The sequence below is a fragment of the Pinus tabuliformis genome, chromosome 1_2 (assembly GCF_031772625.1).
Source record: "Pinus tabuliformis cultivar Carrire ecotype Pingquan chromosome 1_2, CPIR1, whole genome shotgun sequence".
NCBI lineage: Eukaryota > Viridiplantae > Streptophyta > Pinopsida > Pinales > Pinaceae > Pinus > Pinus tabuliformis.
In genome coordinates this window covers 659,991,590-660,008,756 of record NC_142298.1, presented here as the reverse complement: position 1 = coordinate 660,008,756, position 17,167 = coordinate 659,991,590, and the positions used below count along the sequence as shown (strand labels likewise).

The following is a 17,167-nucleotide window of genomic DNA, read 5'->3' as shown; positions in this document are numbered from 1 at the left end:
TGTCATTCCACAAATAGTTTTTAAATACACCTTAATACTCTAGTCCTGATAGTTTATCCCATACTAAAAGGTCATTATTTTAGATAAATTGGCCCACACTTGCCATTTTACCTGCCGACCTATCTTGCCCCTTCTGACATCATCCCGTTTTAATTATGTGAACAGTGATACAAGCTCCCTACTTCCTCAAGAAAATCTTGGAGCTTTCAATTTTAATACAGTTTCCAGCCATTAATAAAATCGCTCAAACTTGACAGCTTTCTAGCATTCAGCCTACAGATGGTCCTTGCATCACTATAATCTTTGCTTCATAGTTAGTTGCCTAACCGATTCCTAAAGCATAATGGTAAATTCACTTATCTCCTCCTTCCTAATTGTCCCCACTACGGCATTGCCTAGTTACCTTTGGCTGCCTCATTTTTAAACACGCCGACCTTTCAGGGATTGATTACAAAATTGGCCAGTCTTTTCCTGCCTTTCAACAGTGAAGGAAATTCTTCAATACTAAAATAGACTCCAAAGGGATATCGTAATTAATCCCATGTTTATAAACCCACACCAATGCACTGAGTTAAGCCTACCAATTCTACTACCTAATCAAAAGTTAAGCCTTAAAATCTGACCAAGGAGGGAGTGAGTCCTGTGGTCTGAAGGTTTGATGACTTCTAATATGTAGTCCTCAGTTGTATTCTCTTGGGTGAATAATAGGCTCTGGAATTATGCTGCCTCTCTCTGATACAAGATGTCTTCTTGTAGTTGTTGTTTTGTCCACAACTGTTTTGTGCTGTTGTGTTTACATTTCTAAGTCAATTCTATATTAAAAGGTCAACCGCATGTTTTACACTAAGAGAGCCAATATTTATGGCAAAAGAAGACATAAATAAGCCTCAACTCCCAGGGGTGCGACTCAATTGGCAATCACCGTGATATGAAGTCTTTGGGAAAATTTGAGGTTTGAGGTTAAAATCCCCTGATTTAACCAGCCCAGCCCAGTTGCTGAATCTTTTGGATACGCAAAATAAAATAATAATAATATAATGGTTTTAAAAAACCATAAAGAAGCCTTAAATTGAATAACTTGTACCAAAGTTCTAGCACCACCATAGGCACTGCAATAAAATTTGGTCCATCTCATTTCAGTATCAAAAATCATACTAACTAGTGAAGCATGAAAGAGATGAACAAGAAGAAACAGAAGAAGAAAAATGCAACAAAGTTGGTTTCTACTTACCAGTTTTATCTGCTGGTGATTTAAGCAAAGCAGCTTGGGGAAGATCAATGCGTGCATTTGCTTCAAGCTGAAGCCGGAGAGACTGCTTTTGTGCTTCATTTTTAAAGCTTAAGTCTTCAGGAGCAGACAGATCCTCAACAGACAGACAAGGTGGCTGTTCGAAAATGTCCAAGGCTGGGAATTCAGAAGGTTTTTCCTCAGGCAGAACTGGCTGGTCCTTTTGCAATTTATCAGGAACTGGAAAGGCACAAACTGAATCTTGCCCAGTAGAGACATAGCTCTGCTCCAATTTGGAAGCGACCACAGATTCCACATTCAAAGTGTCTAACTTTTTCTGATTTGGGGAAGTGTCAAACTCTTCAGTAAAGTCGATAGATGTGTCAAAAGATAAGCTTTCGCTAGAATCATAGCTCTGCTCCAATTTGGGATTGGCCTCAGATTCCACATTTAAAGCATGTAACTTTTTTGGATTTGATTTTGGCTTTTCAAACAGCTCAAACTCTTCAACAAAGTCAAGAGATATGTCAGAAGCCATGCTTTTGATAGCAGAGTCGGGACCTGGTGGAAGGATATCCTGAATGACTTCTTCACAAATTTTCCGCACATTTGTACCAACTACAACGACTTGATTTTCAACATACTTCGTTGTCTCCTGCAAAAATAGTAATGTTAAAAAAGCTGTCACTTTCACCGTATTGTGTATGTAAATATTGACTTTCCAATAGTAAACCTAAAGACTGAAATAAACTACAGTATAACCTTTCGGAACCAGCAGACTCCTACTTAGATATATGGATTAGAAAGAAGACACCATACAGGAAATCAAAAGAAATAGTCACAAAAATGGTAGTAACTGGATATTATACCAGCAATTTCTCTTCAAAAAAACTAATGAAAATCATAATATGCAGATGCTACTGATAAAATCGACATGTCCAAAATGACATGTAAATGTTAAGACTGAAGTCTAAGATTCTCACTTGTAGTAAAATAGGAGAATTTTGATCCACCTCCACGCAGATGGCCTCAAACTTTTGGTACATCTGATCGATCCAAGATAATCCTTTTGATGTAACATCCACGTCAAATATTGCAAAACCTTTTGGCCCCATGTTGACTCTATTCTTTCACTGCAGTGCAAATAAATGTGAGCCTTAACTTGTCCATGCTTTTATCCTGTTCTGTGCACTAACTAACTAGAGGCATAACTTAACAAGCTTAGAAGTTCTTAGAGCGGAAGAATCCTCAAGAAATTAACTTAGATGACCATTAGCAGCACTAGTTTATATATGGAAATATTAACAAATACAAACAATCAAAATTAAGCATACAACTCATCAAAGGAGGGGGGGTAGAATAATACTTTGAAGAAGAATATCATAGTTGCAATAGATTCAGAACATACTAAGAAAAACAAACAGCTTTCATGTAAGAAACCTTGTCGTCATTCACAATCAATGTCAAGATTTTCATTCTTTTAAGCAGTGTATGGGCAACACACATTTCCTGCTCTGTCAACCACAAAATTAACAAGCTCAATCTATCCCTTGTGAATACTAAGCTATAATGGTATTTCTTATTGAAATATTAATGCTAGTTTCATTTTCTATTCTCCGATGGTAATAAAAATGTAATGTTTGAAAAAGCATGTACGTAAAAGGCACAATTGGAACGTTTATTTAAAGAAACATGATGACAGAAGTACAGAGAAATGGCAGACAAATATGGAGTGAGGTTATCTTTGGGTCATCATGGACTTTACTCCCCATGTATACATTATAAACCTGCAATATCCAGCAGTGTGCACGGAATCAAAGAAAAAACAAATTCACAAACATCTTCATATAAAACAATGAAGCATGCATATTCTAACTTTAAGCCCAGCGCAGTTCTGTGCCATAAGAACTTCAATTGGTCATGTGCTAGCAGAAATGCCATTCAACATAACATCACTGAGGCACTGATGCATTATACAAATAACTTAAAGATACTACTGAAAATCCTAATAGTTTCCTTTTTTTTCAGAGATGACCGAAGAGGTTCTTGGCAAACTATGATCCTAAAAAATTTGTCACTCATGACGACGACATAAAGAATTTCTACCTATCCTTATGTCTGATGAATGTACAACACGAGGATGTGGTCTGCAAGCTGTTTCCTTATACCTTTGAGAAAAAAGCATCCACATGGTACTATAATCTACTTGCTGTTTCCTTATACCTTTGAGAGGGCTTTTCTTAGAAAATTTGATGAGGGAAAATCAGCTTTTTCTCTTCTCAAGCAACTTAACCTGATCAAGATGGAGAAGAAGGAAAAGGTGGAGGATTTCAATCAACATTTCACGACTTTGCGGAATAAGATCTCCAGAGACTCACTTTGTCAATCCCTTGGCCATAGAGTATTACACTTCAGCCTTAAACCCATGCCTTTGAGAGGGCTTTTCTTAGAAAATTTGATGAAGGGAAATCAACTTTTGCTCTTCTCAAGCAAGTTAACCTGATCAAGATGGAGAAGAAGGAAAAGGTGGAGGATTTCAATCAACATTTCACGACTTCGTGGAATAAGATCTCCAGAGACTCACTTTGTCAATCCCTTGGCCATAGAGTATTACACTTCAGCCTTAAACCCATCTATAGCACTCTTATAATTACTATTATTCAGAGTTTGATCAAATATATCAAAGACAAGTAACTGACACACCTATTTTCTGTTACAGTGTATTAAAACGAAAAACCAAAACACACATATATATAGACTGAACTGCACCCAAGACAAATAATAGAATCTCAAACTAATTGCTAATACCCATTTTCCATTGAGCAGCCCACACATGCAACAAATTAGAGATAGGTCACAATTGAAGATATGGGTTTTGCTCAGTAAGAAAAGTCATTTTACATTCAATATGGACCAAAAGTGACCGTGGTTTTATTGCACGCAGAAAACGGAAATCTGAAAACATGCAGATGATGATGACAAATTGGATGAAGTTATAATCAGAAATTCTTGGGACCGTAACAGAAAGTTGCTTCATTAAAGCAGCCAAACTTTCTGCAACATGAAGGACAAATGCAGACATCATCAAACCCACAAAAGGACAATGCTGAAGCATAATTTAAAGAAAAGACAAAAATCGCCATGATAATCCATAACTGCTTCTTTTTCTAAACCATGATAATCCATAACTGCTTCTTTTTCTAAACCATGAAGAAATTTCCAAGGGAGCAAAGAAGAGCACAAACCAGATGGGCCAGGTCTCTGTCAAAGAAGCTGTAAGAAAACTTACATATGCAGAAGCCCCTTTTTACCCAAGTATTGCATTAACGCAAACGATCTACAATAGGTAATTTGAATACAAATACAATGTAGCTTAATTATTACAAGAACAAGAACATTAGTTGTAACCGTTAAATGTACATCTGAAAGTGACTATAGTGACTATATACATGAACTGTGTCTATGAAGCCATCTAGGAGATGAGGCACTCCTAGCGTGTGCTTCTGATTGGAGAGAAATACACCATGAAAACTGAAAAAGTCAAATCCTACAGAGGGTAAAATATGTCAATCTGTACGGACAATGACATCCGAACTATCCAACAGAAAGCTGTTGTGTACGTGGAAATCTCGTAAATTGTATGTAACATCAGCAACGTCTTCTAGATATTTTTCATATGTCAGACCTGTTAAAGATGGACAAAGTTCTAGTAGCAAACTGTCTTTTAGAATGCACTTGTACTGAACATTTGCCTCTGTTTGGATAATGCAATTCAATTGTAAACTGTGTCGATATGTGGTTAACTTTTTGCATGTGGAACAATTAAGTTGATCCATGAAAACTGTTCCAAATGTATCCGCGGGCAGAGAGCAATTGTTGCAGATTGTAACAAAAGGTTCTGCATGTATGTTTGCTATCGTCAACATTCCTTTAACCTGGTCCATGTTTCAGTACAGGTTTAGCGTTAGATATTGTAATAAAAAATGCTAAGAGGACGTTAAATGAACGAGCATAATTTAGGAGAACAACAAATAAAGAATTATAATATATATTTTGTGCACTATGAAAGAACCTTTTTTGTTGACGCAGTTAGTTTACTGAGGTCTGCAAGTACTCTGTTCGAAGTGACGACTGTAATGAAGGTGGATCTGCAAGTGCGTAGTGATCCATGTTCTTTGCCTCTGGCAAGATTTCGAAGCAGTGTAACAATGTATTGAAGTGCCCTTGCTAGTCTGGATAATCAATGCCATATGATTAGGTCCTGTAGAGACATCCACCAAAAGAGCCTTCGCAGAGGTCACCATGGTACTCGACTTAGCGACCGCGAACTGCACTGGATTCTCTACCCCTGTCCAAAACTCCTTTTGCATATTTGCATCAATTGCCTGTGCCCCTTCTACAGTCTTTTGTTTCTTGAAGGCTTCCACAAAAACAAAGGGTTTTTGAATGCTAACTGATGGACGATGAACTTAATTGACAGCTTTTTTTTTGGCCTTAGGAACACGGAGAACGGCTTGCTCCTGGTCGAACAAAATGGCTGGGAGAATAACCTGTTATGCGTTAGAACTGCCAATACTATGGCTAGACGGCCGCCGGTCGTGAAGCGATCGCCAGGGCCAACCCTGTCGTTAAAGGATTCAAGATTGACAAACTTTGACGAAGTTCGCACATAACAGAAGCTGTGGGAATCGCACGCTGGATAGGGCTTCACACTTAACTGGCTAGGGCTTCGCTCTTCACTGGCTAGGACCAGAATCCAAGTACAGAGGCATTTGATGTCGCAACAATCACAATGCCTGCAGGCAGATGTAAGAAGCCAAAAATTAGTTAAGTAAACAAATTAGATGTATGAGGCCCATGGAAATTTAACCTGAGCAGTTTCAATTAACTCACTGTAAACAATAAATCTCACCTGTGTCTGGAAGGCAGTAATCTGGTAATAATGGGGAACATATCGCTGCAATAGCAGTTGGGCTCGATGCGTTGGTCAGGTTCACCGCTAGACATAGTCGGAGAGACGGATTTCCTGCCAGCCAGAATGCAACCCCAACGGACTTAGGGTTTTGCAGAGCCATATTCGGGGGGCATCAAAAATTAGTTAAGTAAACAAATTAGATGTATGAGGCCCATGGAAATTTAACCTGAGCAGTTTCAATTAACTCACTGTAAACAATAAATCTCACCTGTGTCTGGAAGGAAGTAATCTGGTAATAATGGCGAACATATTGCTGCAATAGCAGTTGGGCTCAATGCGTTGGTCAGGTTCACCGCTAGACATAGTCGGAGAGACGGATTTCCTGCCAGCCAGAATGCAACCCCAACGGACTTAGGGTTTTGCAGAGCCATATTCGGGGGGCATCTCCGGGTGGTTAGCCATAGTTCCATGGTGGACCGCTGGATCACGCCTCTCAGATCAACGGTCGTGGGAGAGACCACTTAACAACTGGAAGGGTGAATGCCTAGCAGTTGACGGCATTAGACTTAAACCATAGTGTATCAACCGTAATCCGCATTCAAACTTAAACCATAGTGTATCAACCGTAATCCGCATTCAAAGAAGATAACATTAAATGTTGCAAATTAATGCTAAGGCAAACATAGCATTACTTCATGCAGGTGTGAACTTGTTTTAATTACCTGTACCTCTCCCAACTTTTTCCTAACTTTTGAGCCTGTATGCCTAGGTTTGAGGCCAAATAAGACGATGAATCGTTTGAAACCTTTGATTGGTTAAAAATAAATATTTGATTTCGTTCGGTTTTAAAAAATAAAAAGTATTTCATTAATATAAACGGACTTTGCTTAAAATGGGAAAACATGCATTGGTTTGAGTGTCGGACTAATGCTTATCGGTGAAACCGATTGCTATAGTCCCTGTGGTCCTGCGCGCAGGGACTAATAACAAGAACAAAACATATAAACATTCTTGAAGCAAATATAATGCTTGGTTGGATAAATCTCTGTTGAAAATATGGAGTCTGAGCAAGGGTATAAAATGGAACCTTTTCATTTATACAAACCGAGTAGCTAACATATATATAAAAAGAACATAAATTCTTCATAATGAAACTCTTTAGCTTGTAAGGAATTTCGAGATACAATAATTACTAATTATAATTGAAACAGGATCAGTTAGGGTTTAATTACGAAAACTAAGTCAAGCTGAAAACCCAGAACCTGAACCTGAGATAGTAGGAACGACGACTCTATGACCTGAACTCACATAATATAGCCACAGGGGCCTCTTTACGTAGAGTCCTGAGAAACGCATAAACCATTATGGAAACAAACTATGTACATACAAAGAGAAACATAGCCGGATGGTTTGATAAACCAACTTCCGTTAAGAGCCAAAGCCTTCAGTCCAAAGTAATCAAGAATAAGTTTTCACATACCCGGAGGCCAAAGGAAGAACAAGTCTACAACCCTTGGTAGGATTCCGAGAGGTAAGCTTCATTCAACCATTCACGAGCGGCAAGAAAACCTCTGGCGAAACCTAGCAAGCCAAGAGAAAAGATTACTTATCAACAACAATAGAAAGGAAAAGCAGCTAAACAATATTCAAACCAAACCTCAAACCCTGTACTTGGCCAAGGCCGCGGCACAAATAATCTCTTTTGAAGCGGTGAAACACCAATACGACTCACTGTGAACCTAGGAGCCAAATATCATCAAGGCAAGATTATAACAGTGCAGGAGGAACAATTTCAATCATTGCAGAGTGGTAGAATCGAACCTATGTGAAATTTGAAGCTTGGGGCCGGAATCAGAATGCTCTGCTTGACGGAAAACATAACACTGAAAATACTTCATAGTCTAGCTGACAATGGAGATCAAGGTTTTCTTACTGTCGTCACATGGATTCACTGTACAAAGGACCATCGATGAGGAGATCTTCCCAAGGAAAAGACAACAGCTGAAGAGTGAATGGAAGACTCCACAATCCTGCTCTCGCCAATGCTCAGGAGATCAACTTCACTGAATTAAAGCTAATCTTAAAAACTTGGTAATCATCATAAAGGCATTCGTGCATACCACTGGGATCCCATTGAATATTAACAATAAATGAATATCCCATTTCATATTATGTATCCGCTTGGTGTAAAGGACATTAAAACATATATGTCAAGTGCACTAAATTCGGTGTTTAATACAATGTAGATATATTTATGTATAAAAGTAAATTAAATTTTACGGTTTTACCAATATTTTTATTATGTTAATGTTTAGAGATATGACACAACACTTTTAAACAATTGTGAAGAAAGATTTATATGATTCATTGTAAGCATAGATCTAGCATGTCGGGAAAGAATTGCATCTCTCTTATTCCTTGGTAGATCATAACTAATATGTAGTGGTCCCCTTTCTCTCTCTATCTCTCTCTATATAGTAAACGAAATACCTAAAAAACGACCAAAATGTAAAATAGTAAGTCCACTTCCAACATTTTAATCATAAAACTTATTTTTCTCAATTGTTTTATATGTTATTTTTTAATAATACTTAATAGTTGAAATTAAAATATTTTACATAACATGTGTATTCAGACATGTTATCTATAAACTAGTTTATAAATTATTATTATTATAAATATTTTGAAATATCACTTTAATTTTATATTAAAAATTGAATGAATTTATCTTATTCTTAATAGGAAGTACTTCATATTTTTATTTTATTTTTAATTTTCAATTACATTTTCTTTAGACATTCAATATTTTATTATATACAATATTAAAATATTTTATTATATACAATATTAAAATATTTTATTTGAACATTTTCTTTTTTATATATAGATATATGTGAAATTGATATCGAAATAATATAGTTAATATAGATTTTCAAATAATTTATTTAAATCCTCTGTTGAAATATCTTTGAAAACTATAAAGTTTAAACATCTTCTTCTCACTTTCTTTTACTTCTAAATAGTTTATCTCTTTTTAAAATTGATATAAAATTATAGCAAGTGATGTGGACATGGAAATATTTTATTTATGATTGAGTGTGACTGAAATACTTTTACTACATTAAATTGTAACGTAAATAACAAATTGAGTAACCATAGCAAGATTGGAATTATTAATATTTTTTTAGTTAAAATTACATATATATATATATATATATATATATATATATATATATATATATTATGATGATGATGATGATGGTTAACGTCTGCTGAGACCAAATAATGATCTATCGGACCTAAAAAGACAAATTATTTATTTTGATTTAAGATTTTATTCCTATGCTCAAAAAGCTTTGAGAGAAGCCTCCCGAGTTCACTATAATTTTGGCATTGTAAAAGGCTAGGAAGGTCAGTATTGTAACAAAGGTTGTGAAATTGAGATCTAATGTGGTTGTATGCAGGGCACTCTAAGAGGAAGTGGTTTTCATCCTCGATGCTCCTATTCTCACAAATATGGCAGATCCTTTCCATCCATGGCGTTTTAGGAACTGCCCAACGGCCAGTTTCACTATGGAGCTCATGAGAATTCGTTCTAATCTTTTCTATATTAATTTTCTTCTTTGAGCTAGTTAAAATAGAGAGATACTTTTGATCTTCAAGGGTGGGGTTGATGACCTTCTTATAATAACTTAATTTTCTTTTAGACGCTAAATCTTTCTCACACCACAATTTTTCTTTGAACTTAGAAGTAACAATATCTTTAATGTTATTTATGTTTTGCAAAGCATCATTCTCATTGATCTCCCAATAGTTTAACCAGGCCCTTGTGTCTTATGCCATCCTCGGTTAAGCCTTAGGTGGTTTTGGCTGGAATTTAAAGCTAGCTTAGGAAGTCTATGATTGTCTATGTTATTGAGCTTGTGCTTGTATAACAGAAACCTGAGCATAGCTAGGCTCTCAATAGGAGAAAGACCTGCTTCTATAAGGAGAATAGGATAGGGTGTATTACTTTTAATTTTCAGGTTATAAGTTATAAAACGCTTCTGGATTTGCTCAATCTTTCTCCATGATTCTCTGGAGATGCTGCAGCCCCAAACTTCACAGCCATATAAGATAACAGGAGTGACTAAAGTTTCAAAGAGGAACTTCTTTTTAACCCACATTACGAGGTTTGCTGTTTTACAATTATTTTCGAGACCAAAATAAGCTTTCCATCCCCCATTGATCCTTTTCTCAATGCTATGGTTCCAGTTGAGCTTGTGATGGATATCAATTCCTAGGTACTTGTAAGAATACACTTCCTCCAAGTTATTATTGTCATACATAAAATTAGCGCAAGTGTCCTTCTTGGATTTGATAATCATAACTTTTGTTTTGTGAGTGTTAATAGTCATACCCATGGTAGAGCAGAAATCCTTAAGAAGCTTGAGTTTCTTATCAAGATCAGAAGGGCACCTTGCCAAAAGAACAATATCGTCAGAATAGAGAAGAAGGATAACGACTATCCCAGCTAAGATTGTGCCACCACATCCTGCTTCTTCTAAATAACCTTCGAGCTTATCGATGTAAATGCCAAATAGGGTAGGGGAGAGGGGGCAACCTTGTTTAACTCCGATGTTACACTTAATATCTTTTGACCACCCCTCATTGTTCTTTAGCTTGGCAATTACATTCTCGTATAGCCTTATAGCAGCAGCTCTCAACTCAAGAGGAACCTTTAGCTCTTCTAACCTATTCCAAAGGTTGTATCTAGGAACCGTATCGAAAGCCTTTCTAAAGTCTACAAAGCATCAAAATAAATTGGATTTATCATTACGACATTCCTCCGCAATGATCCTAAGCGTAACAAGGTGGTCTATTGTTGAGTGATGCCTTCTGAAACCTGCTTGGCCTTTAGCTCGCTTACCTTCACTTTCAAGCCATATGCTTAACTTTTTTTCCAGAATACTACCATACAACTTGGCTAAGAGAGGGCTGATCATAATTGTCCGATAATTAGAGGGGTTATTTATATCTCCACTTTTAAAAATAGGGATAATGAGGCTCTCAATCCAAGGTTTAGGGAACCCTTGCTTAACAGCTTGATTGAAAAGCTTGTGGATGTGGGGGATGAGGACAGGGCCTCCAATTTTTAAGATTTCTGCCTAGTAAACTTCAATGTCCTTAGCTTTCCCATTCGCGAGGCGATTAACCCCAAACTTAATGTCTTCTAAAGAGAAGACTTCTTTCGTTGTGAGCAGGGTTTCCAAATTATCCATGACATTAGGAGATTCAAAAAGCTTTTTAAGATAAGAATTCCAATCGTGAAGAGCAATTTTATTATTATCCTTAGTCTTCCTAGTCAGAATCTGCCTCCAAAATTTCTTAGGAGCTACCTTAGAGAGGTGTAAGAGATTCTCTTGTCTTTGACGAATGTACTGCCTCTTTTTCCTTTTAATTAGGGCTTTGTATATTCTTATCTTGTCCATTTTAAGAGAATCATCAACAACTTCCTTAATTGCTCTCCTCGCATTTTTACAATCTTTGTCATACCAAGGATTGGTTTTGCTATTTCTTTTATTATTTGAGACTTCAATTGAGAACTTTTTAATAGAATATGAGAGGGTTGTAGTAAATTTATGATATAGGTCTTCTATGTTGTCTATACTAGATAAAGGAGGCAAATTAGTTTTTAATTCATTTAGAAAGAGGTCCTTTTTATTTTTATCAAATATTAAGTTATTTTGGTTGTAAGTATTATTTTCTATGGGAACTCTATGCATGACAAAATTGAGGGTTATAAGTAAAGGCCTATGATCGGAGTCAGGCTCGTGGTCGTTTAAGATGTCAAAGTTTATCATTTCGTTGTATAATGGAAGATCGGAAATAATGTAGTCTACCACGCTGCTACCAAGTCCATGGATGCAGGTCATCTTGCTGGAATTGGGCCACTTTTTTAGACCGTTGCAAATTATGAGATCCTGAGCACTACAGAGCTTAACTAGCTCTGACCCAAACAAATTTTCCCCGAGGTCTTCAGAGCTCCTTTTGTACCTACTAGCCAGGGTAGGGTCTTCGTCTAACCAAAGAGGATTAGGGTTGGAATGATTTCTTAAAATAATAGCTTGGTTGTTTGAAGTTCGAGCATTGAAGTCACCTATTAAAAGGATATCACCATCATTCCTTAGGCTAGAAATATCATTCTCTAAAATATTGTAAGGGTTAGTTTTATCTAGATTCTTCTTCTTATAGAAGTTGGAATTAATGGGGGGGAAATAACATATGGCTATGTAGGACTTTTTATTATTAATGTCTCTGATCTCTATCCAACTAAATTGGTTGTAAGGGTCGCTTTTATAAATCCTAACATAGGGGGAGATGTTCTTCTTAATGTAACAAGCTATTCCCCCAATGCCTCTACGGGAGGATCGCTTGTTCCACGTAGACCATAGCGTAAAGCCATCTATGTTAGGGACCTTAGATTCTTCGTGCTCCCAAGTTTCAACAAGCAAAATAATATCAACATCATTTGAAATCGAACTTAGCTTGGGGCCTTTGTTCCATGGGAAGCCCCGACAGTTCCAAGAAAGTATCCAGAGCATGTTTAATTGCTATTGATTACTATGTTTTTGGTTTTTGTCTCGAATAAAGGCTTTTCTGTTTCTGATTATTGCCCATTTTCCTTCCTTTCTAGCTTCTTTTACCTTTTGAACCTCCTTTCTTAATTCTGCTTGATCTTCTGGAATGAGATCTTCATTTATGAATATTCCCGTTCCTTTTAGACTTGAGGTTTTACTAAGTATGTTGTGCTTATGATCAGTAGAGCTCACCTTTATGCGGATTAATCTTCCTTTATTCTCGGTTAATTTCCCCAACCTGGTTGCTTCTGTGAGACACACTGTTTCAATTTGTAATCTATTATGTAATTCTGTCTGGACTAAGGCTAAAGTATCCTCATCTTCTTCCTCTTTTAAACCGAAGATTATAAGGTTTAAGGTCCTTTTGTTACGTTCGTGGTCTAATTCTATTAATTTTTTCATTTCGTCTTTAATTGGTTTAATATCTAACTTATCTACCACACTATTTAGGGTGAGGCGGCTATTAACTTTTTCTTCTAATTCTTTAATCATGTCTTTCATTTTAAGACCCTCTAAGGTATCAGCGTCTCCTTGCTGGGATGGTTGGTTAGTATCTTGGTTTTGTTTTTCTATAACATGCAATCTAGTCTCCATTGCCTCCATTTTATTCTCCAGTAGTTCTATTTTATTTTCTATTTGTTTTTGGATAGTGTTTTCAAGAGATGCAAATTTATTTTCCAGCACGGCTTCTAACTCTTTTTGTAACTTGGCTTCTCTTTCTTCTCTACGTTTCTCTAAAGACTCTATATACTCATAGAGGCCTTGTAGAGTAACTGTGCTAGGTCTGCCCTTGGTAATCTTTGGTAACTGTGGTGAAATATTCATACTTGAAATTATATGAGCAAATATGTATTAGAAAAGAAAAAGATAAGGAATGTGTGCACCTGATATCCGAACCTGATGTGCGAGCCAAGATCTCCAAGCTTTGGATTTATGTATGCGAGCTTTAAAACCAAGATCACCGAATGCGTTTATAAATGCGAGCCCCAGAACCAAGATCACCGAGAGCTCAAATTATATATGCGAGCCAAGATCACCGAATGCGAGGGTTTATATATATTTCAAAAACCGGAGCCTTAGAACCGGAACGAGGGTACCGAGCTTCGGATTTATATATGCCAAAATCACCGGATGCGAGGATTTAAGAGAATCGTTCAATATATATCCGTACTGATAACCGAACTCCGCACCCGTTTTATCGAAGACTGCACTGTTTATATATGCGAGAGACTTCCACTGTTTATATAACCGAACTCCGCACCCGTTTTATATATGCGAGAGACTTTATATACAACCGAACCCTTATATATATGCGAGAGACTTTATATACAACCGAACCGAGACTTCCGTTGTTTATATATGCGAGACTGTTTATATCGAGAGACTTTATATACAACCGAACCGAGACTTCCACTGTTTATATATGCGAATGATCACCTTAATATGCGAGAGTTCGCACTGTTCGAGACTTCCGTTGTTTATATATGCGAGACTGTTTATATCGAGAGACTTTATATACAACCGAACCGAGACTTCCGATGTTTATATATGCGAATTATCACCTTAATATGCGAGAGTTCTGTTGTATATATATCGAAGACTGCACTGTTCCGCTGTATTTATATCGAAGACTGCACTGTTCCGCTATATTTATATCGAGAGTTCCGTTGTTTATATCGAGAGACTTTATATACAACCGAGCCCTTATATATATGCGAGAGACTTTATATACAACCGAACCCTTATATATATGCGAGAGACTTTATATACAACCGAACCGAGACTTCCGCTGTTTATATATGCGAGACTGTTTATATCGAGAGACTTTATATACAACCGAACCGAGACTTCCGCTGTTTATATATGCGAATTATCACCTGAATATATATATATATATATATTCATATTCATATTCATTTTTTATTTCTATATTCACCAAAATTTCTTTTCTATCGTATTTTAAATTTAAATAAATTAACATAATTATTTAAAAATTTTAGAAAATAATTTTACTTAAAAAAACTATGATTATTCCCATTTTCATAAAATTAATTTCTTATTAATTAATTAATTAATATATATATATATATATATATATATATATATTAACAACAATGCGATGAAAAGATTTGCATTAACATAATACCCCTATATATCTTTATAAATAATGTAGTATCATTAGAATTCTTGAAGTTCGAAAAATTCGAATTGATAAATTTTTTTTATTTTTCTTTTGGAAAAGGACAGTAATAGTAATGTAGTATAATTAGAATTCTTGAAGTTCAAAGGATTCCTATTGGATAATTTTTTTTAATTTTCTTTTGGAAAAGGACAGTAATACAATGTTTTTTTCGGTAAGAATATAAAATATTTATAAGTTTTGGAATGTTTCCGTTTGCATGGATAATATCCAAAGGAAACAATTTGTACCCACTGTGTGTTTATATATATATATAACCAATGGTTAAATATAACTTTTATATATGATATTTAAAAATAAATATAATGTTCATATAAAATATCTAAAAACAAATATATTAGAAACCGGAAAATATTTAAGAATAAATTAAACTACGAAACAAATTATTACAATGTCCGAGAAGACTTAAAAAGGAAATATATTAGAAACCGGAAAATATTTAAGAATAAATTAAACTACGAAACAAATTATTACAATGTCCGAGAAGACTTAAAAAGGGTAAAAAAAGGATAAACTCTTTATTGCAAATGTAGCTTGTAAAAGCCAATGTGAGTGAGATGAGAGAGATGTATTTTAACTTTTGTTGTAGCTTACGACATGAAAAGGTTGGTCATTAGCCCAATATTGGTTATTTAACTAGTTTATCTTTTTAAAGATTTTCAAAGAAGACTTTGTATTGACTAATGTAAAATTTACATATATAATAAGCGAAAAAATAAAAGTGATTGAAAGTAAGAAAATGAATTTATTTGGTTCATAGGTATTTTAATATAAAGAAGAATCAATGTTAATTATGTAAAGAATTAAAAGTAAAAAAATTCTTATTGCATTTATAATATATTTTACAATTTAATATGACGGAGATGTGTAATTCTTTCTATGTTCAATCTTAAGTTGACATATATCTTTTTTAAAATCAAAATAAAATGTTCTTAAATAAGAAAACAATTTTAGCGTGTATATATATATATATATATATATATATATATATATATATATATATATATATATATATATTCTTAGTTTTAGAGGAACTATCAAAAAAGCCATGAAGAGCCCCTTAACTCTTCTTTTCCCCCAAAAATAAAAGAATTTCTTCCCTACATTAAAAAATTTCTAAACTCATTAAAATAAATGGTATTATTATATCTTTCAAACCCTTGGAGACTATCTGTCAAAATATGTGATCGTTAAAGACAAGGTTGACCAATTTCAGTTCAAAGGGGTTTACAAAATTAACTGCTCCTATGGGAAATGCTATATTGGAGAGATCAAGCGTTCATTCAAAACAAGACTTAAGGAACATGGGGTGGACATTAAAAAAGAAAATGTTTGTGTCTCGTCCCTTGTTTACCATTCTTCCAAAACAAAACCACAATTATGCCTTAAAGATATGAAAATCATCATGAAAGAAGATCATTATTTCAAGTGCAAGTTTAGAGAAGCTCTAGAAATAATTAAACATCCTAACAACTTAAACAGAGATGGGGTGTTGAAGTCAATAATAGTTGGACACCTTTACTCTCCCTTATCAAATTCAGCGCACCACACCCTGCCTCCATTCATGATGCCCCTCCTTGAACTTTACTTTTCCCACTTCTTTTGACTCTGCCTTACTAAAATTCCCATCGCCCTCCCTCTTTTCTTCCTTCATTAATTATTTTTCCTTCTTAATTATTCTCCTATGTTCCCCACCTCTTTCCCCTTTATTATATTTTATTTTTCTTATTTTCTTATATTCTTTTATTTATTTCATTTGATTTCTCCTTGGCCTTTGTTATTATTTCATGTTGAAGTCAAAAATAGTTGGACACCTTTACTCTCCCTTATCAAATTCAGCCCACCATGCCCTGCCCCCATTCATGATGCCCTTCCTTGAACTTTACTTTTCCCACTTCTTTTGACTCTGTCTTACTAAAATTCCCATCCATCCCCCTCCCTCTATTCTTCCTTCATTAATTATTTTTCCTTCTTAATTATTCTCCTATGTTCCCCTGCCTCTTTCCCCTTTATTATATTTTATTTTTTCTTATTTTCTTATATTATTTTATTTATTTCATTTGATTTCTCCTTGGCCTTTGTTATTGTTTCATGGTTTTTATTCTATTTTACCTTTCCTATTAGTATTATTACCTTTCCTACTTATTTTTATCACTCTCTTGTTTTTTCTTCTTCTCCTTCTTTTTGTCTTATTAGTAATATGC

At 35.2% G+C, this 17,167-nt stretch overlaps 1 protein-coding gene across 1 annotated transcript; it reads right to left on the bottom strand.

Moving 5' to 3' along the window:
* Nucleotides 1-1,208: 1,208 nt before the first annotated feature.
* Nucleotides 1,209-2,541, bottom strand: LOC149207410 (uncharacterized). The gene is made up of 2 exons (XM_089393896.1): nt 2,212-2,541; nt 1,209-1,883 (listed from the first exon to the last, which is right to left on the bottom strand). The coding sequence occupies exons 1-2, from the start codon at nt 2,341-2,343 to the stop codon at nt 1,224-1,226; spliced, it is 792 nt and encodes a 263-aa protein (XP_089250022.1). The 5' UTR covers nt 2,344-2,541; the 3' UTR covers nt 1,209-1,223.
* Between the last annotated feature and the right edge of the window lie 14,626 nt (nt 2,542-17,167).

Coding starts and splice junctions, on each gene's coding strand:
- LOC149207410 (XM_089393896.1), bottom strand. CDS start 2,343: ATGGGGCCAAAAGGTTTTGCAATATTTGACGTGGATGTTACATCAAAA. Junction 1,884..2,211: donor ATTCTCCTATTTTACTACAA/GTGAGAATCTTA, acceptor CTATTTTTGCAG/GAGACAACGAAGTATGTTGA.